A 25,328-nucleotide genomic window follows, 5' to 3' on the forward strand; every position below is an offset into this window, starting at 1 on the left:
ATAACTCACTTATTCAAGTTTAACAAACATGTGCTAGTCCTCTACCATGTACAAGCCATTATGATAGGGCTAGGAATATAAAAATGAAAGCTCCTCTACCTTCAAGGAACTTAAGAGTCTGGGTGGCAGAGGATACAAAACACATACAAATAAGAATTATATGAAGTCCAGCAGAGGGACAGAGGCAAAGGAGACGTCAAAAAAGGAGAAAATGTATTCTACTGGGCTTTGGATATAGCTTATCCTTTCATCTTTCCCCTTCAGTAAAAGGCAGCTGTGGGTGAAGATGCCATATATCAGTAGCAATATTACTCAATTACTTATTTGTTTCTCTGATCTTCCTCTTGCCAATTTGGACAGTGTGGTTTTCCCCGCTGGATGAGAGGATCATTCAAGGCAAAGCCTTCAGTGGGTTAATGGAATGGGATTTGAATTGGGATTTGGGAGGCATGGATTTTAGGTCTAGCTTTGTCACTAACCAGCTGAGTCATCTGGGCCAAGCCATTGGAAATTTCTGGCCATGATATTTCTAGTTCATAAGATAATGAGCTTTGTCATCTTCGAGGTACTTCCAACTTGAATTCTGTGTTGGTTCTTCTAACATCTTAACCTCATCACATTTGTAGTAAATAATAATAATAATAATAATAATAATAATAATAACAACTCACTTCTCTAGCATTTTTCTCACTGGGATCCTGGAAAATAGTGATTATTTTATTCTGGACACATTATAAAGAAGAAAGTTGAATCCTTGAAAAAAGAAGTGACTTTCTTTGTCATACATTGAGATTTAAGTGTATGAACCCGGCTCTTCTAGGCAAAATAAGGGACATTCCCTTGATCCTTCAGATGACTGTGGAAAAAGTATCAGTGGCCTCTGTTATGTCCCCAGCTTTTACAGTTTTTATACCCTGGCGTGGACGCATTGATTTTATTTCAAATTCTTTTACCACCCAATAAAGCCCCTGTTTGTGACCACAGCTAAATAAAAATGTCCAATAAACCATGGCCATTGGATGGGCACTAAGCCTTTGGGTTCACATTTTTTCCTGAGATACTGGGGAGAGGAAGCAGCTTTGATAGCTGATTTTATTATGCATATAGAAATTACTGGGTCCTCTGTCCACTCTAATCCCACCACAAGCTGTCCCATCCTGAGCTTATAAATTGTCTCCCTTGCTTTTTAAGGATTGTACTCCTGTTGGTACATGTGACATGAATATGTCACAAAGGCAGGATGTCTGCCTATCAGTTATTACAATATTTTAGGACATCCTATGCAATGGGTGCTTAGAGTGATGGCTGGCCCAAAGAATTCTGCTTAGAACTACTCGAGCTGGGAGACAACATAAGACAAAGAAAAGTCCACCGATATTGGAATGAGCATCCCTGGGCTTGTTATCACATCAGTTCCTCTAGCTGTGGAATTTGGGGCACAGTCTTCTCTGAACCTCAATTTTATCATCTATATTTTTTATTTCCCCAGCTTTCTCGTTTTGCCTGGGTTTGGTTAGTTACGAAAATAACAAAGCACGTCGAATGTTAGTGCTGAAAAATAATTAGTCCCATTTCTGGAGTACTTTAAAATTTACAAAGTGTTTTCTCCTAACAGTCTATGAGGTAGGCAATACGAAGATTGACAGAGAGGAAAATGAGTCTCAGAGGGTGGATGCTCTTGCTCATGCTTACAGACTCAGTGTCCGATACCATGGAAACTCTGATGTCAGAAAAGAATCCTTGGAAAATATTTCTTTAAACTCCCCAAATTCATAGGTAAGAAAACTGGGATCCAGAGTAGGGAAATGATACAATTTGCTAGGAACAATGTTCAGAGTGCCAGCTTAAGTCGGGAAACTCACAGATAAGTTCTTCTCACTGTCCCATGTGCCATCGACTTACTGGAGATTGAAAATGGGTTGCTGGAATAAATGACTGTGAACATTACGAGTTTCAGGCAATCCCCTGGGGTTTGTGCACTAAGTTCATACCAAGGTTGGGATTTCCACTTGCAGTAGGAGTTTCCCTCTCTGCCAGAGCCCACAGCTTTGAGGATGTGCATGCACCTGCTTTGATCACAAAGCCTCTAAAAGGTTGAGAAGCATATGAGACAAAGTTAGGTCTAGAACATCAAACATTTGTGACTTTACAAATAATTTATGTCACACTTGAGGTTTCATTTATTCTTTCCATGCCTTATTTTACTCAATCCTTCCAATCCATTCCCCCCATTTTTGTGAGGGGCGCAGGCTCCGAGAGGTTTAATAGTTTGCTTGACACAGCATCACAACCTAGATTTGAACCTGAATCCTCTTAACTAAGTACCAAACATTCTCTTCTGCCTTACTGCTTCCCAATCATTTCTCTTTCTTGAACTTCTTATGATCTAGAATAAATTGGCCTTATGTTTTTATGCCCTCTGTAACCTAAAATTCCTCTAACCAGCAAGGTGGCAGAGCAGAAAAAAAAGGATTAAATGGGGTCAAATTATATTAGAGTTCTGAGCAAGAGCTACTTTTCCAATGGAGCTTCCCTTCCTTAGATGTGTTCTGCTAGCTATACTACTTGATTCATATGTTACAGTTTTAACATTGGAAGGTATCTTTGTCCTACTATGATTTGAAATGGCAATCTTTTCTACTTAAAACCAGAAAGTAAATGATCATGTGTATTTTGCCTGAAGAACTTCTTGGAAGAGAAACTCATTATATCCTAAAGGACTCTTATTCCACTTTTGGACGAGAAATAGTTTCTCACTGCATGAAAGAATCTCAGTTGGGAGGTACCGCGAGATCATGCAGTCCAGCCTATTTTTGACCAAGATTTCTCCCGTACAACGTCCCAATCAAGTCACCCTCCAGTCCCTGCATCTGGGCAGATTTACATTGAGGTAGAAGGGATTCATCCTTTAGATAAGGCTTGAACTCTGAAGCTCTTTAGTGAGCACTGAATACCTCCTAAAGCAAACCATTCCCTTCTCTGAAGAAATGATGATTTTGGGAAGTTCTCTTTTAAGAAGTCTAAATACATCTGCCTCTAAGTGCTGCCCATTGTTACTATTTCTTCACTTCGTATCCAAGCAAAAATTTTTTAAAAAATGTTTTATGCTTTTCCCCCATGGCAGTTAATAAAATACTTAGAAAAGTGATCCCAGTCTTCTTATAGATTCTCTTTGTGAGGTTGATGTTTCTAGTTCCTTCTCATGATTCTTCTTAAAGATTCTCTTTGTGAGGTTGATGTTTCCAGTTCCTTCATAAGATCCTCTCATGATGTGGTCTCTTGTAAATTTCTCCATAATTTCTTTACTACCCTTTGGAAGAACTGCGGAGAATCATGGCTTTATGTCTAAAAAGGATATTAGAAGGGATTGATACCATTCCCCTCTTCCCATTTGCAGATGAGGAAACTGAGGAATAACAGAAGCAAGGGACTTGACAAGGATCACACAACTAGTTAAATGTCTAAGATGGAATTGAACTCCTGGCTCCAGATCCAGTGATCCTTCTGAGACATGCTATGTCTCAGTGATCTTAACATGGGGCACTCTGAATAGGGTATGGCATTCTGGCTGTAATTTGATTATGGAATAAGAGAGTGATGTATCCTCATCAACCTCATTCTGTATGTTAGTTTGGCTATTAATATCAATTAAGATGGCAATGGAGCTGTGAATGGCCACTTCCCGTTGGGGTTATATTGAGCCTCCTATCCCTAAGACTCTGAATTCTTTGTGAGACTTATGAATAGTCACACCATCTCCATTATGGAACTTCACAATTGATTTTGTGAGCCAAGTGTGGGATTTTGTGGAACTAATTCAAACCTTATTAAACATAGACTCTGAAAAAAAATCTGAGGGGAAAACTTTCCCTCAACACAAACATTGATGTCGATTTCTCGCTCCCTAAAAACTGCTAATAGAATATTATCTGAATAATATATATTTTCTCAAGATGTTCCAATGGATTGAATAGTTTTTCTTGTGTTCTTAAAAAAAAGAACTCCTTCTAAATGATTGGCTCCCCTTAGACATTTTTAATTTATTTTTGTAACAGTTGTTAGAATGTGTGAAACTCAGTGAAAAGGTTAGCAGTTATTGCAGAAGCATGGAATTTTAAAGTCAAAGTAATTGAGTATCCATTTAGTCCAACCCATATCCCCAAAGGCATTGGGCAAGAAAATGTTTCACCTTTCACTTGAATGGAATGAGAAAGTCATTACCTCTCTATGCAGTTCAATCTATTTTGGGGGCAGCTCTAATTACTAGGAAGATTTTTGACTTCAATCTTGAATTTGCCTCTTTATAACTCCCACTTAGGATAGCTAGGTGACATAATGGATACAATGCTAGGCATTTACTAGCTGAGTATCCCTAGTTACTTAACCCTGTTTGCCTCTGTTTGCTCATTTGTAAAATGGGCTAGATGTTGATGAACCAAGTATTTCTGAAATGTATGAACAAAAAACAAAACAAAACAAAAAACCAAACAAAACAAACAAAACAAACAAACAAACAAACAAAAAAAAACAAAGCAAACAAAACAAAATAAAAATCCTCCTTTCTCTTGCTCCATTACTCTTAGTTCTGCCCTCTTGCTACAAACAGAATAGGTTAATCCCTTTTGAACTTAATAAACTTTTAAATATTTCAAGAGTCCAACTTTCTAACTAACCTTTCAGTCCCTTCAGTCTTCTCTTCTGCAGGCTATAAATACCTTTTTCCTTGAACTCTACTTTGTGGCATGAACTCTTTGACTCAAGGTCCCTGTATAGGCAACTAGCTGTGAATTAAACATCTTTTCAGAAGCAATGGCTTCCATTTTGAAGTACAGTCTGCTTATTTATTTTATGTCTGCCTTCCTTAACATTTTCAGATTTCCAAAAGATTCGAAGGCAAAGAATACCCGTGAAATCTATCTTATTTAGCTTTTATTCAGGATGATGATGATTTGTCTATTCGTGGGTTTTTGGAAATTTTAGCTACGTGTTATTAAAGGACTTAGATATAGGAGCTGCTCCTTCATTCCTTCAGTGGGTGTTTATTGGGCACCCACCAATGCAAAACATCAAATGCAAGATGTTCAAAGACATCTCTCATCTGTTCTGTAAATACTTGTCTTGTATATTACCCAGTTTAACAGCTGAAAGCAGTGGGATGGACAGCAGAGAATCGCAATGGTGAAATTATTTCAAAAGTTAGAACATAGAACAAAGGATATTAGAGCCATTTATGACCTTAGAGCTTACAGAGCTACTTCCCCATGTTATAAATCAATAAACTGAAATCCGTGACAGCGTGGCTCTAGAGTCAGGACAGTATGGGTTCTGATCCCGCCTCTTCCCCATACTAGCTTACGTGGCAGTGGCACACTCCCTAAGGCTCTAGATTTCAGATAATTGTTGATTGGCATAGGGAGAGCTTTAATCAGAATCTGACTCCACCCTGTATGTGTCCCCTCTAGGCATCTCTGCTGTAGTTAGCATCCTTTGGACACAGAAAGTTCCTTATGGATGGGATTCCTTACAGGGTTTTGTTGGTTATTTTTTATCCATGGCAAGGGTTTTAAATACAGTTGAAGAGCCAATTTTGGAGCATGTGAAATTAGCCTATTATGTGAGAATAGCTGGTCTTTTCTGTGTGTATATTAAGAGCTTAGATTTTTTTTTTTGTAAGCCCAGTTATTGAAGATGGTAAGAAATAAATTTATTTATTTGCACAGGATAATGGAAAGAATAGTGATTTGAGAAGCCCTGAGGATGGGACATACATCTTTCTTCCCCTTCCCTGAGAGATGTCTCCATGGATCTAGACTGAAACAGAAATCAATGTTGTAACTAATGCTAGAAATGAAATTCAAGAAGAAAACTTGGAACTTTGCATAAATCGAAGTTGGTAGGAATAAAACAGACTAAGATTTTGCAATTTCTGACTCAGGGATAACTAATTTCTAACTCGGAAACAGTAGAAGTTGCTGATGAGGTGATTGGTGTTCACTAATTGGAATTTTGATCACTGACTTGGAACATGAGAGGTACAGGTGGGACGCTGTGAAGATGACTCAGTGGAGAGCGATTGCAGTATGAAATCAGAGTCTTTGCTGGCAAGTGCCATTCACTAATCAGAAATGTGGGGAACGTTAAAATGCGGTAAAGACGACATTTGACTTCTACCTCCGTATGACTTTCAAAATGTAAATGATCTTCCAAGCAAAATGACAGTATTGGCTAAATAAAACTAATAATAGATGCTGTTTCTGTGGAGCTTTAAAGTTTGCAAAAATGCTTTCTTTATAACAACAGTGTGAGACAGGTAATGAGAGTAGTTTTATCCCCATTTAGGAGATGAAGAATCTAAGAGTAGGAGTTGTATTGTGGCTTACTCAGTTATAAGGTTTAGAAATTGGCAGATCTGAAATTCAGTCTAATCTCTATTTGCTAAAATCTAACTTTTATAAAGATTCCTTTGGAAAACTGATTTATTTCCCCATCTCTAATAACTTAGGATATTTCCCATTCTTTGCAGTTGTTCAAAGATTGCTAGAAATGATTCTATGATAACCCCACAAGCTTTTCAAGTTTTAGCACAAAATAATGGACAATGTAATAAATTAATTACTACTAAGTGAGAATGTCCAAAAATGGAATAATAATAAAAAGTAGAGTTCTATTAGTAAGTGTACCTTTTTGTCAAGTATATTATTGGATGGATTCTTTCCCTGAGTAGAAAGGGAGAAGGGGTGACTTGGTGACCTTTTACTTTCTTTCCAACTTTGATTGTTCACAGTGGCTTCCATTCTTCTTCATTATCCCCTGTAGAGAAACAATTTTGCCTCTCTGAGGTATATCATAAACCTTCACAGACTTCAAAATAAAATTTTCTTGCCTTTTTTTCTTTGCCAAAAAAGTAGCATCAAATAAATTATGAAAAAAATCAAGAATTTGGAAATGAAATAAAAATGCATTTTTCTTAGTCTTCTATCTCAAACTTTATAAGAATCTAGGAAGATTTTTGTAGTGAACGTCACTTTCTCCTGACTTCTCCATCAATGTCTTTAAATGGGGGTCTTCTTTGTGAGAATTATTTCTGCATTTTGCATTAAGATAAGGGTATCACAGCCTTAGAGCCAGGGATAGAGGATACTTAACAAGGGCTGATGAAAATGAATTTGCAAATGACACCAAAAACTAATAAAGACAAGGAGGAAGGAGAAAACTGTTCATGATGTCAAGCTAAGAATTTTAATTTTATAATTTTACTGCAGGTAGAAGTACAGGAGGTGACTAGAGTTTTATAGGAAATAAAATCCAGAAGTGGTTAATATTAATACCCAAGTTGTTATGATCAAGCAAGATGAATCACAGGAACACAAATTTGACCTCGTGGGTATCATTGAGCCTTGACAAATGAAATGCCACTGAAATGATTGATTCTGAGCTAGAGTGCTATTCTTTGGGCAAAAAAGTTAAATGTATGTGTGCATTCAGAGGCTGGGAAGGGAGAGAGATGGAATAGTATTGTAAAACAAAAAGATAATAAATATTAGGAAATCCAAGAGCCAGAAGGATTAATATTTGGATAAAAATTAACAGAAGCAGGAAAAGATGTGATATGCTGGTTAGAGTTTATTATTAACCAGGAAAAAGTGAGGAAAGCCTCCAGTCCATTGGGTTGATTACCCTGTGCCAAACAGATGGGAGAACATGGACCAGAGGCACACAGGGCAGGCAGAATGGGTTGTGTTGTGCATCACTGAAAGGAACTTCTGAAGTCTTAGTCTTAGATCCATTTGGGCATAGTACAAAATTTGTGGACTTAAGAGAAAATAGATAAGGAGTGTGGGAAATGACTGTAAGCTTGGCAGAAGCCACAATGGAGTATCAATAAGGGAGCTTGCTTATTGGCCTCCAGTTGGGAGCTTTCTCTCTACAAGCAGTAAAATTAACAATTTTTAACTTGCCTTAATGAAAATCTGATCTTCAAAAAGTGGGGAGTCAGTGAGGACAACTTTCCCTTAAATTTTAATCCTAACTAACAGTGAAACTAAGGTTGAGTATGTGAAAGAGAAAGATAGGAAACCAACAGTGTCCAAAATGCAACCTAGATTTTGAAACTTCAAAAGGTTTAAGAGCAAACATGGGCAGCATTTTATGCCCTGAAGTTCTTTGAGGAAAGTAAATCTAACAAGAGTGGGGAGTTTTCAGGAATGATTTCTGAAAACACAATGAACTGTAGAAGGAAGGAAGCAAATATTTATTTAACACCTACTATGTGCTAGACAGTGTGCACTGATAAATGTCTCATTTGATGCTCTCAATTGCACGAGGCAGATGTTACTATTTTCCCCATTTTACAATTGAGGAAATTGAAGCAAATAGAAGGGATTTGCTCAGCTTACATAGCTAGTAAGAGGAGGAAAAGGAACCATTGTCTAAAGAGCTTGAAAGGAAACAGCAACATAATACTGTTCAAAAGGAAAAAAAAAATCCACTCTATGTGAGTCCTTTTAAAACAGTATAGATTTTTGTCAGGAACTGAGATCATATTATCTGTCCTGAAGATTAAAAATCCATTTTCTTCCTGTTTAAAAAAGAAAGCATTTCCATTTGCATACTTCTTCTGTAACTCTTCTGTTTTCCTTAAGCTTTCCAAGATCCCGGAGACTTGGCAACCACAGATGCCGCAGAAAATCCTCCCAACTTCTGGGACATGAAACCAAGGGGAGGGAAGTATTAGTTTAGTGTTCATACCAGAGAGTGTCAAAGAAAGGAATTAAGAAATAGAAGGATTTTTAAAAGCTAATAAACTGATCTAGGCTATGTAAGTAAGTCTGAGGTGGAACATTGACCCCCAAATGCAAAGACAGAACTCTTGAACAGAGCATATCACAATTCAGCAAAGTCTACACACTTTGGGAGACATGGCCAATTTCAACATTGAAAATGAAGCATTTTAAGGGAAAAATTCAATAATGGCAGATGTGTAATAGATCAATTTGACCTATCTTTAAATTTTAAACTGTGTGTGTATGAAAAGTAGTATGTGTGTGTGTGCGTGTGTGTGTATGTAAATGTAGCCAGTTTTCTATTGTACATTCTATGAGCCATGCTCTAAGGCAGCTCAGGGACTTGATGCATAGAACACCATGCCTGATTTCAACCTTGTCTCTCTTCCTAGTTATGTTGTGCTGGACAAGACACGTAATATCTGTCAGCCTTAGTTTCCTCAACTGTAATATAGGGATAATAATAGCCTCTCCTTTACAGATTTGTTGTGAGGATCAGATGACATGGTATTCGTAAAAAGGCTTGGCACGCAGTAGGCACTTTGTAAAGACCTTTTCCCTTGCTTCCTCACTTGCCCAAATATTTAGACATATCAAGGTACCTCTCTAGTAATGGATATTTTGGGGAGAGTTTGATATGTGTGAGGGAGGATTATCCTAGTCCCTGATTGCTTTATTGATACGCCTTCCATTAGAAAATGAATTTCTTTGAATTGGGCTTTAACTCCAGAAGTAAGTATAATTTGTGGATTAGAGATATTCTTTCCCTCTTAAACATTTTAAATATTCCAATGAGAGAGCCATAAAGAATGTTCTATATGTATTTATCTCACAAGTGTTTTCTTTTTCTTTTTGCAAAGGAAATGTAATTTTATGATCTTTATTATTTATGTTGTTTTGGTTGTGAGTTTTATTTCACATCTATATAATGCAATTCATGGAGAACTAGACTTGGCATTGGGAAGACTTGAATTAAAATCCTACCTCAAATACTGTACAAATGAGGGAAAGTCATTCAACCTCTTTCCCTTAGCTTGCTTCTTTGGAAAATGAGTAAGCTAGATCTGATGACTTGTAAGGTTATTTCTAACTCTAAACCTTGTTTTTTAGTCATTTTAGTCATGTCTGATTCTTCATGATGTTATTTGGGTTTTTCTTGGCAAAAAGTAATGGAGTAGTTTTCCATATCCTTCTCTATCTCATTTTACAAATGAGGGAACTGAGGCAAAAAGGTTTAAGACTAGATCCGGTTCAACCAGTGAGGAAGTGTCTAAGGCCAGATTTGAACTCTTGGAGATGTCTTCCTGACTCCAAGCCTACTCCTCTGTCTACTATGGCACCCCCTAGCTGTCCCATCTCAAAATCTATGATAATAATCTGAAAAACAAGACTTGAACACATGTCTTTGACTCCAAGACCAGCCAGATACTATCCATTCCACCTTTCAGGTAAATAGGAACTATGAAAAATGGAAATTTACCTTAATTCATCATATCACCTTGCCATAGTATTTCAAAATGTATTTCAAAAGCATAAAAATTACTTGAAAATATTTGGGTTTATAGCTTTATTTTTAACATTATGATTTGCTATCAGTGAAATTTCTCCCACTTGGGTTGATGCTTTTCATTTTAACTTAATTCTGTCATTTGCATCATTAAAGATATAAAAGATGGAATTATTTCCCCTAAGCTTCTGCTGCCAATCACCTAAAATCCATAGCTCATGTTAATGATTTGTAGGATGTGTAGAAACTTACCATATTATCTTTCTCTGTAAATTAGTTTGGGGGAAGGACCACAAAAATCAATTTCACTAATATCGAATTCATATTTATGGATCATGGAACTCTTACAGCAACCAAATTTGAGATAGATACATTTATGCTGTAACTTTGTCATAGCTATTTGAGTTTTCCTTTGGAATTAATTACCATCTTCATTAATAAACTGGTGCTCTTCCCCATTTAAGAGAACATTCATCGTTCTTTGTCGGCCATCTCATCTTACTTTCCCTCCAGATGCTTGCTGATCTTCAATGTGAAAACTTGATGGTTTTCAGTGGACAGAGGATGTAGTAAGGGCATTAATTCTTCTTTTTCTAGTCAGTCACTAATCAAAATATTCATCATATTTGGGCCGTTTTAAGCCATTGTACTTTTTTGAAGGAGAAAGAGATATGGACCTTCCACAATTCTTTCATGAATTATTAGTATTCACTGATTGAAGGAGGGATAATTAGAGCAACTACATATGTATTCATTGTATTCATTCAGTCAATCAATGTTTATAAGCTCCCACGAGTAATGTCTACCTATCAGTAATGTGCTGTGTTGGGAGAGGAAAATCATTGTCCTCCAGGATATTATCATTTAATTGGGTTGGTGAGCCAGAAACAATAGTGAAAATTAAAATGAGACAAGAGAAGAAAAGAAGGCCAAAATACAAAAAAGCAAAAAGACAGTATATACCGGGGTAAGGGCAAAAGTCCAACAGGTGATGAGTTAAAAGGAAAGAGAGATCACTTCCAGAGAATGGGTTTCTCTTTGAATTATATATTTGTGAAGAGGCAGAAATCGGGGAATCTAAATAACAGAAAAGGGCAGAGCCAAAAGGTGGGTGTTAGGAACATGTTCAGGTGATAACAAGTAGCTCTCTTTATCCTGGGCAGGGATTGTAAGATGGGCAACTAGGCTGCATCCTGCTTATGAGGATCTTAAAAGTAACTTGATTTTATTTGGTGAACAATGAAGAATCATTGAAAGTTTTTCCAAGAGAAGTGATGGAATCCTATTGTCCTCAGAGCAGTGAGAGAGAAAATAAAGTGTTGTGTTTGTTAAATTAAATTATGAATGGCATAATATATTATAACAATAACAATGTAACCTCTAATAATAACAACAATTCCCATATAGATATAGTGGTGCTTTCTGGCTTACCTAGACACCTTTCCCAACAATACTCCTGCAAGATTATTGATGTGAATATTACCCCCATTTTATAGATGATGAAACTGAGCTCACAAAATTTATTTAAAAAATGAAATTCTTGGTTTGAGGTGAAGCCAAGATTTGAAGCTGGCCTTTTTGATTCCCCATCAAACAGTTGTCTTGTGCTAGGTGGTGCAGCGAATAGAGCCCTAGGCCTAGAGTTTAGAAGCTATTTTGACTTTCAGGTATTTTCAGCCCTGTCTGACTCTCTGTGATCCAACACTGTGACTTTCCTGGCACCAGAGTGGTTTGCCATCATATTCTTGTGTTCATTTTACCAATGAGGAAACTGAGGCAAACAGAGTTTCGTGACTTGTCCAAGGCCACATAGCTGGGAGGTGTCTAGATATGGTCTCTAGATATGGACTCGCAAAGTGAGTCTTCCACTCCAAATTCAGGGCTCTGTTCACTGAATCTAAAAGATCTGAATTCAAATCCAGTATTAGATACTGTGTGACCCTGAGCAAGTCATATAATTTCTGACTGTCTCAGTTTTCTCAACTCTAAAATAGAGGTAAAAATAGCTCTTATCTTCAGAGTGACTGTAGACCAAAGCACTTAGCATAGTGCCTGGTACATAGTAGGCATTTAATAAATGTTTAATCCCTTTTTCTGACTCTTCTTCTTCCTTGTACTATGTAGAATCTGAGTAAAATCCTAGAATCCCTTCTCTGATCATTTTAAAGCACTTTTGAATACCTTAACTCATGCAAATTCAACTCTGTAAAACAAATCCACATTGAAATGCTGCCATTCACAAGTTGCAGTGCTAGACACCATAGAGATTATTAAAAATGACAGCTTCTGCCTTTGAAGGGCCTACTCTCCAATCAAGGTAGAAGTAGAGTAAAAGGGACTTGAGAGCAAGAACGGCTTGATTTGTATTTGTCTTTATACTCCCAGTACGTACCTGGGCCATAGTAAGGTATTAATAAATGCTGGTAAATTTAGTTGAAAATGTTTTCTTTTAAATATAAAATATTGGATTAATAATGATCATTATTGTAATTTGAGACTTTACTCTAACCCAGAAACTGAGGCTTCTTTGATTCAGCAAATCACTTAACTAGAATTAGCCTCAATTTCTCCCCCTCTAAAACAAGAGGTTTTCACTTGCTGATTCCTATGAAACCCTCCAGTCCAAAATCTATTGTATACTTAATTTTTTTATATCCATTAATTTAAAAATCAATAACTAATTGAAGAAAGAATATTTCAGATTCATAGAATCTTTAAAGGAAGAAATATTATTATGATTTGGCATAAAGAGAATCCTGTATTATGTTTTATAGAATGAAAGGGAGACATTTTCTTGAAAACCTAAATAAACCAACCAATTTGAATTCTTAAAAAAAAAAATAATAAATAAATAAATATAAAATATTGGAACTGTGAGAATACCACCTTTCTAGTCCAATCTGTCACCAAGGGAGCTCCCCCTCCTTTATAAGTCATTCAGCAGACTTTCTTGAAGAACCCTTGATGGAGAGCCTAATAATTCCTGAGGTAGCCCGTTCCTCCTAAGTGCAGGGGAGATTTTGCTATTGTTTTGTTCCTTATGTGTGACTAAAGCCTACCTTACCCTACCAGTAACGCACTGCTTCTGTTTCATTCCCTTCCAGTAAGGACTTAGTCATCAAATGCTTCGTCCTGTACTAATCTAGTGGACTGACTAGTCACGGACTCAGACTTAGTCATAGGGTGATGGGTTGAGAGCTGCAAGACATCCTAGAAGCCACCAGCTGCCACTTCCTCACATTACTGCTGAGGAATTGAGGCCCAGGGTCGCACAAGTATCTGGGTTGTGGGATTTTTCCAAAAGGCTTCCTTCCTTCCATTGCTCTGTCTCTTGTGCACACTGCCTCCCCTGGAATGCAGCCTCCTCCTCCTCGGTTAACCACCCTGCTCGGGACATGTCAGATGATATTATCCTTCCTCAAATGTGTCCCATGAAACTCTATACTCCTTTCCATGTGTCTGTGATGCAGTTATGATATGGAGAGACTCATGACAGAACTATATTATCTTGAACCCTAGAGTTGAAGGGACCTTGGAGACCACTGATTGGTCTCAAACTGAGGCACAGAGGGTTTGCAAAACTACTTTGAGTTGTACTGCTAGGTCTGGGGAAGCTCCTCCTGACTCCAAGTCATGGGCACTTTAACCACTAGGCAATACTGCCTTTCCCAGTTTCTAATTTTCTATAGATCCCATTCTCATATCAATAGAGAAATAGAAGCTGGATCGCACTGTGGACTCCTAGAAAAGTAGGAGATCTTTAGAATTGGCATTTAGAGTATGGTACAAGATAAAGTACAAAGGCAGGCGATCTGAAATGGAAAATATTACAAAGATATCTATTTCCATAGGCAATGTAGACTTTATGAAAAATGTTCTTTTCTCATAAAACCTTGAAGCAAGTGGTCTGTGTGTCACTGAGCATGCTGGATTGCCACCAATTGGCCACATGCCCATATTTAGCCCTGAGCTTCGTTACCATAGTTAGGAGGCGGCAGGACAAAGCAGGAAAACCCTCTCCCTGCAGGCTGGCAGCCAGGGTTTGGGGACTGGCTTTTACCTCCCGTCTGTGTGACTGTGCGAGGACTTCATTGCTCCGGGTCTTGCTTTGTTTCTGGGAGTAAGGAATCGGACTGGATCAGCAGATGGTCCCTTCCGGCACTAATGCTCTCCTGCATGTGGGTGTGCACACTCAGGTACAGGTTCTTCCCTGCTCCCCTTCATTAGTGAGGCAGATTAACAATTGGTGGCTGGAAGCATTACCATTCAGACTGTTGGCTTCTTGGAACTCCTTTCTTTCTTTTGGAGGGTTTGGAGCTAATGGCTGTTCCTTTCTGAAAGTACATTTTATCTCTACTGAAATAAATGCTATGAGCTCTAGCAGAATTTGGGGGAAAACAAAATAGCCTAAGTTGAAAAATCTCTATGCTTGAGGGGCTAAAATTGAATTGGGAGGAGGGAAGAGAGCCAAGCAGAGAATATTGCCGTGAGCCACATAAACATTTATCTCGTCAGAGTATGATCTATGGTGGGAGCACCGTTCCTGCCGGGTCCCGGGAGGGAAAGCAATGCCATTAGACCCTTTGGAGCTTGAGGGCTCAGGCTGGCAGAAGTACGGGGGCTCCTGTGTGCCTTCTTTTCCTGCCACAGTCTGCTCTTTAATGCGCTCCTCCCTCAGGTCAATGCAGCCTGCTGGGGAGTTCCAAAGCTACAGCATTTTAGCACAAGGAGGCCACAAGCCGACCCATGAGGCAGCCCTTACGGATCCCTAAGGATCCACACCAGAGTTTCTAGTCAATTGATCTTGAAGGACTTACTTGAAGCTGCTTCCTTCACAGTGGAGGGCTCCACTATCCTGGCTCGCAGCAGGAAGCCCACCCTTGTCTAGGAGAGCATAGTCTGCCACCGTAGTGACACCCTGGTCAGAACCCTGGAGAGCTACAAGTGTGCTGGGAGTCATTGCAGGGCAGGGTGAGGTGCCACAAGTCCCTTCTTGGGACATGGATGGCTCCCTTAATGTCATCAGATAAAGGAGCTTTCCGTGTTGTGAGCAGGCGGCAGCACCTGGATGAGGGGGGGGTGGGGCAAGATGCCAGGGCTCTGTCCAGACCTGTGCTGTGCCTGTTTTACGTAACTCTTGGTTCAGAGCTCAGCATCGAAAGTTTTAAGCTGCTAGCCTTCTAATCTTACAAGCACACGTGCGTATTTGAGCACATGCACACACACACCAAACATACATGTACCACATGCACACAGAGCAGCGGCCTGTCTCTGAGACTCCCAATGAGAGACGAGACTGCTAAGCTACCTGCATGGAGGGTTTTCCCAACTGATGAAATGGGACGGGACTTTGCAAATGTCCACACGTATATAGTGTTCCCGAATGGATCCATACACGCCTGTGTGTACAATCAGATGTGCAGGGGAGCCCCTGCATTCAAACTCCAGTTCTGAGAGAGTTGCCTCTGGAGATACTCTGTCCTTTGGATGGATTGGGTGCAAAGCAAGTGCTCCACATGCCAGCAGTCGCTCATTTCCCATCCACCCACAGCGGAGGAAAGCTGTAATCACTTTAAGAAGAGCTCTAGCAATTAGCATCCAAGAGATGCTTTTGAAAATTATATCTTGCCAATGTGTTAACAGAATGGATGACATTTAAGTTGAATACTGCGGCTAGGTCGATACGAGTCCATTAGCTGAGTGAGCTCCTGGAAGTAGGCCCTCCATAACCCTGTGGGTCTAGGGGAGAACATTTGGAGGTACTCCTCCTTTGGCCCCATGCACTATTCGGGGCCACATCCCATAGGATTGGCTGCTACCTCACTGCATGATATCAGGCAAATCCCTTCTCTTTGTTGGGCCTCAGTTTCTCTACATACCAAATGAGAGGGTCCGAATAGCTGATCGCTAAGGTTTCTTCCGACTCTAGTGTTCTGTAATTTTTATCATATTCTGTGATTTCCCTCGCATTTGTCAGGAACTGAATGAATTGCCGCCTCATCTTATGTAATTACGTGATCGTAGCTCTTATTCTGGTAGAGACCTCCGAGATCACCTAGTCTGATGTCCTCCTTTTAATGACAAACATAGTGCGGCTCCAGGAAATTAATTTGACTGAGATAAAATAGGGAGTGAAAGAAGAAAGGCGGGATTAGAGGCTGTGTGCTCTTTCTACAACCAATCCTCTCTCCTTATCTTTGAAATGTGGATAAAAACAGCATCTACCTCACAAGGTGGGGTGAAGATGGAATGAGAAAACATACACATGTACATGTATGCATATGTATGTATAGCATACCCACGGTTATCAAGTTATGCATCTTTTCAGCAGTATATAAATGCTAGCTGTTGTGGCTGCCATGAGACATTTCTTCAAGGCTTCTCTTGAATTGTTTTACATTTGAAAGAGTATTTTTATCCTAGATACATGGAAAGCATCTGGAGGGCAGACACCACTTCTCATAATCCTATTGCCCCATGCACCTAGCCTAGTTCTGGTATCTCATAAGAACTCAGCGAAGCGTTCTTGATTTAAGGTTGGGTTTGAAGCTAGGTCTTGCTGTCTAGTCATGCAAACCGGGACACTTACAGCAGTGGAAATTGCCTGTGTTCCCAGGGTCTAAACATTTCTCCTTCCACTCTCTAGCATGGAGATAGCCACCCTGACCCGGGCAGACGCGGACCTGCAGGCCTGCCGGATGCAGATCAGCAAAGACATAATCGGCATGCTATTGAAAAACCTGACTCTCAGTGGCAACCTCTCCCCCCACATGGAGAAAAGGATGAGTTCTGTTTTCAAGAAGCAGTTTCTCATGATGGAGACTGAAGTCCAAGAGGAGTACGATCGGAAGATGGTTGCTCTGACAGCAGAATGCACTCTGGAGATGAGGAAGAAAACAGAGGCTCAGTGTCAGAGGGAGATGGCAGCCATGGAGGAGGCTGAGGAGCTGCTGAAGCACGTCAGCGAGAGAGTAAGTCGGCCCCCCTTCCTTTAGTTCTGTCTCTGTTTCTGAATCTCCTTTTCTGACTATATGAGGAAAAGTGCTTGTTGGTTCACAGTTTTTCAGGGAATATCATCGTTTTGCCATGTAGAGGTTTCCAGCTGTGCCTGAAAAGCTTTTTAAAAAATAAGGGTATTTTTTTTTTTTTTTTGCTCGTTGCCAGTACTGATCTGTGTTTATCTGAATTGAACTATGATTTTTGTTGGAAACTTTAATGTCTTGACCACAACAGCTATGCAGCCTCTTATGATCAAACGAATGAATAGAAAAAAATAAAACAAATTAAGCATTGAGAATACAAAAAGAAAAGTACAAATAGCCTTTGCCCTTTGAGAGCTTAAATTCTAATGGGGGCCACAACTCACAGAGCGGAGTGGTGAATAAGGAGCAAGCATTTGGTTCAGAAACTTACAGAAATGGGGAGTGGAACTGAAAGGGCGTAGTTTGACATACTCCATCCTGGGAAAATGGCAGAGCTGCTCCGGTCTTGACTCGTAATTCGAGAACTGGACATTGTGGGGAGGTAATAGCAAGAAGATGGCCAATATGGAAAACTCCCTCCGGGAGGGCTTTTTCCATTGTACTTGAGAATGATTCACTAATGTGCTAAATAATATAAGGATAATGATAATCATAGCCAACATAAAATAAATAGCTCAAATTTCTATGTATAATGCTTTAGAGTTTACAATGTGCTTTCCTCATCACAATTTACTTCTTGGAAGTATTATCCACAGATGCAAAAAGCTATGGGGGAGTAAAGAGTTTGCCCCAAAATTACAGTTAGTAAGTAAAGCTCCAACACTGATTACTCAGTCTCTGGAATATATATATATATATATGTATATGTATAAATTCCACAGAAACTTATGAAAGATTACTTTGGAATGGATTAAACTTCTCTTTGGTGAGAAACTTAATAGTCTGTTTTCCCTCACATTTCATCCCTATTAACCTAAAAATGAATGGCTCATGCCTGTCACATTTGATCATATCAAATGAGGGGATGACATTGATGGAATAACTAGTGTCCATCATCACTGAATCCTGGCCCTTTTCCATCACTCATAGGTGTCTGTCTGCTAAATGTGCTCTTGATCCTGCTTATCTGTTTTGTGTAGGATGAAAGGAAGCCAGGAATGATTTTTTGAAACAGATTTTAGATATTTACTCATTCAGCAATTTGAGTCCAGACCCATTTTCCAAGTTGATTTTCCAACTATCTCCCACCAATTCCCCTTTGTGCTTTGAAAAGTTTGACCAAATGGGACTTCTTGAGCTCCTCTCAACTGTATTCAAACTGTTTCCCACATGCCCAGTGAATTCTGACCCAACATTCAAGTTCAAATGTCATCTCTCCTTTTATAAGCTTTCCCACATCCTTTTCCTAGGAATAATCCTTAAATTTCCACTGCATTTTCACATTTTGCCTTGTATTGTAATGGTCTATGAGCACCTCTTCAGTCTCTTATTCAGTGGTAAACTTCTAATTCCCTTAAAGACAAAGTCTATACTTTATTATAAGAAAAATGCTCATCTTTGTCTTGTCCTTAATACAAAATAATCAAAAAACCTCCCCATGCCATTTCTTACTGTTATTCTATTTTGATTGACTGCTAAACTCCTAGTCTCCCCTGTATTCACAGCTCCTACCTCTTTGCCAATTTAACCCCTTTTCAATATGACTTCCAAAAATTCCACTCTTCTCAATTGTTCTCTCCAAGGATGTTAGGCATCTTTTTTAAAATTATATTACTGAAGTTGATAAGTCAACAAATGTAAACCGCTCCATACAAAAAGGAATAGGGAAAAGGACCAAAAGGGCTGTATATTAAGCTAAATCTCTACTGTAAAGATACATGCATGTATATGTATGTGTATATAGATGGAGGATTTAGCATTTTATCTCATTCTCAAAAACAATCAAAGCTCTCCAAAACAGGTATTGTCCATACCAGATAAATTGTAGCTGTCTCTATCGTCTAGAAAACCAAGAACCGTGATGGAGAACAGGGAACTCTAATCCCCAATCCCTAATTCATTCACTTAGTAGTTCTCCTCTCACCAGTCTCCATGACCTGAAAGGATTACATAAGGCAGCCCACAAACTCAAAAAAGAATTCAGTTCTATGTGTTCCTGGGAATACTACTTCTCCCCGTGGCAGAAAACCAAAAGGCAAAAGCTAGCATTGGCAGAGAGAGGACCAGGTCCTCTTCAGTGCTGCAAAGCAGCTCAGCCAGACGACTGAAGAAGAGGGAACCAGAACAAGATGGTGACATTTGTTTGTATATCACCACTCTAGGCTGAGGGAAGGAGTCAAATGACCAGTTGGGACCAGGTCTGTATCACTTAGAAGTTACTTGAAGCATAGAAACTGATTTCAAAGCATGAAAGGAAAATGTCTGGAAGTCTACCCATTAAGGAAATATCTATTGAAGGGGAGAGAGTCAAAAAATGAACAATAAAAAGGAACATAAGGCGTCCAGGAATAGAGAGATTGAAATTGCCAAAAATCTCAGCAGGAAGAAAATTCAGTTCAAGTCCTTGAGCACATACACTCATAATCACATAAGTTAATATGGAAAATATTAACAACAGGGGGGAAATGGCCTCCAAATGAAACAAGGCACCTATAAATAAATAATGTAAAATTAATTAACACCTGATGAGGCCTTGAGGATTTCTAGGAAAGCATGGAACCACAACAGTATGTTCTGAAGCATTTAGAAGAGAAAAAAGAATTGGGAGAGACTTAAGTATTTAGAATTTCAAGGGGATTTACTATTGATTTGTCCATTCCTGTTGTGTTATAGATATTCAGAGATATAAGGTGATTTATTCATAGTAAATATAAAATTACATATTCACACATTTCCTTGAGACAATATATTTAGGACTATTGCTACTACATCACAATACATATATTTTACAAGAGCCTCACTTATGGTTAAATATAGATCTTCTAAAGGAGGACACATTTTAATGATATTTCTCTGTAATCAGCAGTTTTCTCATTGTTCATTGACAAATATATTTGTGTGTGTGTGTGTGTGTGTGTGTGTGTGTTTTAGATCTGTCAGCCATGAAATAGAAATTTCTTTTTTTCTCTCAACAGTCTGCTTTAGAATATAGAAATTTGCTGCACAATCTACACCGACGCGAGCAGGACCACTTGAGGAAGTCTCTCTTGCTCAAAAAGGAGGAAGATTTTGCAAAAGCATACAGAGAACTGGCAATTTTCCAAAGAAATGAACTACACAACATCTTTTTTACACAGATAAAAAGTGCTGTTTTGAAGGGAGACCTGAAGCTGGAAGCTGCTAAAATGCTCCTTCAAGATTATTCTAAAATACAGGTAATGTCATAAAAGGTTACTTCAACCTTATGGTTGAGTAATTTTCAAAAATGTTTCCTTAAATGTCACTGTTCAGAGAGACCTTTTGTATATTTACCACTTTTGCTGTTGTTGATTGCTGTTGAACTCTTCCCCTATCCTTGTCTCTAATCTGTTAACTCTTCTTTCTCCCTTCAATGGCTCTCCTTTTCTTTCCGATTCCTGCACTTTCCCCTTTTTTATTCTCTATGCTTCTCTTATCCATTCATTCTCTCTCTTTTTCTCTTTCCCCATCCTAACTTCCTCCTTCTTTCCTTTGCTCCTTTATTCCTTCTTTTCTTTTCTTGCTTTCCCTGATGATCAGAACAGAGGCTTTAAGCTTCTCCATTTACAACTAAGCTGATTCACCCTTCCTTAGGCAGCCTGCTGACCCTCATTTCCCAAAGGCTGACCATATTGGTACTGAACTTAATATGGATACACTAAAAGTTTGGTCTACTGCAGTTCTGAATGTCCAAGATGAAGCAATCTAATAGCTTCACGTTCCCCCAAGATAGGGATTACAGGCTTATACCATCCTTTCTGGAGATTTCCCTTTGTTGTTCATTAGTCTTCCTTTCCCTCTCTTCCCTTCCCTTTGTATTTTCCATTTCCTTTTATTTTCTGTTCCTTCTCTATATTATAGATTCATGAGACTCATGAATATCATGAATAAGAGGAAAACATGTCAGTGATCCTCTAATCTAATCTAATGGTGATTAATTCCCTCTGTAGCATCTCTACAAGTACCCTGGTATTTGAGTTCTTATGAAGAAAGCAAAATAATTACATTAACATCCAATAAACCTTAAAATTCAATATATCTTTCATAACTATTAACATAAAGTATATACTACTTTTTATATAATATATCTATAATTACTTGTTTTACATTATTTATATCGAGTTCACAAGTATTTGACCCCTTTTCTTTAATTTTTCACCATGAAACTATATTCTTCTCATACTGAATATTAATTATACCTTTGGCATAATTTTCCAAGTTTATCCTTGATTAAAACCCATACATTTTCAAAGGTGTTTAAATGATTGGTTCCTAGGCCATTGCAGCATGTTTATCTACATCACTGGATAAACTTCTTAACCTTTTATGATATGTGCTATGGTGAAAGGCTGTATTGCAGTGTTAGGATTATAAGGTGATAACTCAGATTGTCTAAACAATTCTCTAGCTCAGAATTCACACCTTTGCTTCAGGCCTTTGAAAGGAGTTTGCACCTTTGAACTTCTGGGGAGGAGTTTACCTGTTTAAAGGAGTTTGCACCTTTAAGAGGAGCAAGTTCATTGGTTGAAGTATTTTCTGCAGGCCCCTGAGTTCTCACGGGCCCATTCTCTGGGAGGATAAAAGAGGAGGGCAGTCGCGCAAGGAGGAGTCTAGACTGGGAAATTGAGTTTAGATGGTAGTCTGGAAGGAGACAGTCTAGATTGGGAGAAGAACAAGACTTCCCGGGAGAACTTCAGGGAAGCTAGAGGAGATTCAAAGCCAGGATTCAGGAAGAAGAGGATTCAAGATTCTACCTCCGCTCTGGCTGGAGGCTCCAGAAGCTTCCCAAGAAACCTGCTCACAGAGGAAAAGATTTTACAGAAAAGAAACCTCCTCCCAGAGAAGGATTATAATTGAAGAGACGACAGGACCCTTACAGCAGTGTTCCATCTCCTTATTAATGAAAGCTCAATTCTATTTTCTCAGTATTCTCAGAATGGTCCTACAATTATCAGAGTTTGTCAGTCTCTCAAAGTGTATCAGATTTCCAGATCCTTGAAGAGTAAAAAATATCACCAAATATTTTTGAGGTAGATATTTTACACTCTTATAATCAAATTCTTTAGGTTCACCTACCTTCTCTGGCAGTGGTTTTGGTATAATCCTGATGGAAGGAAGTAAGTTTCTTTAGTAAAGATAACTGTTTTTAAAAACCTTTAGCAATCCCCTCTTGGTATTACCTTGTCCCCTATGACAAACATTTGTTTTCTTTTTGTTTTGTTTTCAATGTTCCTCTGAGTTCAAGATAGATAAAGGTGCATTGTAAAGGGTTCTTTAATAATACACTTCCCCTTTTCTCTAAACTACCTGTTCCTTTGGAGCTTTTCACTTATTTTCTGAGAGTTATTTGGACTGCTGTGTAATGATGGTTTCTCTTTTATTTCTACCAAGAATTGGTTTCATTTTGGACTCAAATGATATTTGGAATGCTTGATTTCTCCAAATCAACAACGACTGCAATGTCCATAATGGCTAAAGCAGTATGCTCTTAAAATACAACAACTTGTGTATGTTCTCTTGTAATGAAATACTTTCCTAAAAATCACAGACTTTAGAAACACAATAAAAATAACAATACAACAACTATATATAGCATGAAATCTTCTTCTCACTGGACTGAGAATTCACTACAGTTGGAGGAGGCAGCTCAGTCTAACTATTTCTGATCAAAGTTGGGTGATCTGAGTCAACCATCAGTAGAAGGACCCTTACATGGTCATTGCTATCACAAAAAGAAACAATCAAGATTCTCAGTTGTCCCAAGTAATTTGCACATATTTTGGTCATTCTGCCTCCACTTGAAAATCTTCAGAAATGGAATGTTCTGCTTCCTAAGACAGATTGTTTGGAATCTCTCCATTTTTTTCTCGTATATTGAGCTAAAATGCCTCCTATAATTTCTAGCCTTTGGGCCAAATTTTTTGCTCATGGGGACAAGCAGAATATATCTAATGGTTTTTTTAAGTGCTTGGAGAAAGTGTCCTCTGCCATCATTTTGATTCCCTGATTGAGCACTTCTGGGAATTCTCTGAATTTGCAAAGCTTTTCCTAAAACCTTATATCCAAAATGAAGACAGCACCTCAAATGGGCTGTGGCCAGATTTCAGTGATTTCCTTTTTCATTTCGAATGATGTAATTGTCTTTCTCAAATTTACAATCCTCCTCCTTTTTATAGGCAAACTCCTGGAAAAATCGGCCTGTATTTCTCACCATCACTTTCTCATTTTCACTTACTCCTTTGTCCCTTCCAATAGAACTTCCTTTCCTATTACTGTAACAATATCTCTAATGTCCCTATAATCTCTTTCTTGCTAAATCAAATGCTCTTATCAATCCTTATGCTTCTTGACTACTCTGCGACATTTGACACATTGATAATATCACCTGCCACATGACCTCTATCTTCTGGTCTTCCTGGTCTTCCAAAACTTGCTATCCTTGAGTTACCCCAGGACTCTGTCATTATCCTTAACTTGTCTTTTTACCATTTTTCTTATGATAAAACCTCATTAGCTTTGATGCATTCACTTACCATCTCTATGAAAATAATAGTGTAATTTTGGTGTGTAAAAAATGTGTAAATTCACACAATTTATGCTCATTTCTCCTCCTGAGCTCCACTACTGTGTCTCTAACTGCTAACTGGACCTCTCCATTTGGATATCCGATAGACTTCTAAAACATGCCCGTGTATCCAAAGCAGAGAACTAGATGTTTCAGAGAATCCAATTGTGGACTCTTTGAAAATATCCTTGAGCTTTTATGTAGCCTGAAAGTTGCAGAAGAAATGAGCCTTTTTATGATCCATTTTTTTTCTACTCTCCAGTGGGACAGTACTGATAAGAATTTTTCTCTGCCTTCTCAGAGCTCTCTTCTTAGTTACCATGTTTAAATAATACTCCCATCTGATGAAATAATACATCATTCTTCAATTTTTAAAAATCCAGTGCGGGGAAAAACCTTTTAACGTTTTATTTCTAACAGGAAGACAATATGTTTATATACCAGTTGTAATGGCTCTGGATAAAACACTATATATCAAAACTTGCAGAGCCAAACTAGGACAAAGTACATGGGATTTTGATCTTCAGTATTGACATCTAAAGGAGGGAGTGCATGTCTTTCCTGAGGAGTTAACCTCTCAAGCTGATCTGAGCCTCTTGATCCCTTCCAGGAGCCTCATTTCTCTCATGAGTTCTGCTAAGATAACTAAACATAAATGTGTATACAACTGGATTTGCACAGGCACCAGAATTCCTGCTTATTTGTCACCAAAACATTCTCCTCATCCATCTTCTAACATTGAGATTCACACTTATATGTCGATGTTTTGGCTGTGTCTTGACCTGTTCTGAATATAGCTTAGGTGCGTAAGCTATAAGATTATTTTCCCCAGCTTTCCTTATATAGGCAGATTACTGAAGCGTGACTGAGAGGCCTTAGCAGGCAGGAGTTTCAGGCATTTGCTACCAATGTGACCTCAGGATGCTTGATTTCTTCATTTGTAAACTGAGGAGTATAATACTTATAGTCTATGTTCTATAGATATGTCATCAGGTTTAAAGGAAATGAATGGTTATATGACCTCTGTAATCAAAAGCTCCTTAATACTTAAAGTCCTTCACAAGCCCTTACATTTGTAGTCTTACATATTTCTTCCCCTCTCACATCACTTTTTGATCCAGCTACGATGACTTATTTGCTGTTGGTTTAACTGCACTGGAATTCCCTGTCCCTTCTAACTCTGCCTTTTACCTGCAATGCTCCTGCTAGCCACCTTTCCTGGCTCAAATCCCACTTTTTGCAGGAGGTCTTTCCAGGTCTGCCCTCCTAGCACCTTACCTCTAAGATTGTCCCCCAATTCTGCTGTAGGATCT

At 38.5% G+C, this 25,328-nt stretch overlaps 1 protein-coding gene across 4 annotated transcripts in view; it reads left to right on the plus strand.

Moving 5' to 3' along the window:
• Positions 1-25,328, plus strand: part of EVC2 (EvC ciliary complex subunit 2) — a 172,260-nt gene that overhangs the window by 68,575 nt on the left and 78,357 nt on the right. For all 4 annotated transcript variants that reach the window (XM_074274140.1, XM_074274139.1, XM_074274141.1 and 1 more), the window contains 2 exons: positions 16,937-17,261; positions 20,408-20,647. In XM_074274140.1, coding sequence (XP_074130241.1) covers positions 16,937-17,261; positions 20,408-20,647 — 565 coding nt within the window. The remainder of the gene's footprint in view (positions 1-16,936; positions 17,262-20,407; positions 20,648-25,328) is intronic.

The sequence above is a fragment of the Sminthopsis crassicaudata genome, chromosome 6 (assembly GCF_048593235.1).
Source record: "Sminthopsis crassicaudata isolate SCR6 chromosome 6, ASM4859323v1, whole genome shotgun sequence".
Classification (NCBI taxonomy): Eukaryota; Metazoa; Chordata; class Mammalia; order Dasyuromorphia; family Dasyuridae; genus Sminthopsis; species Sminthopsis crassicaudata.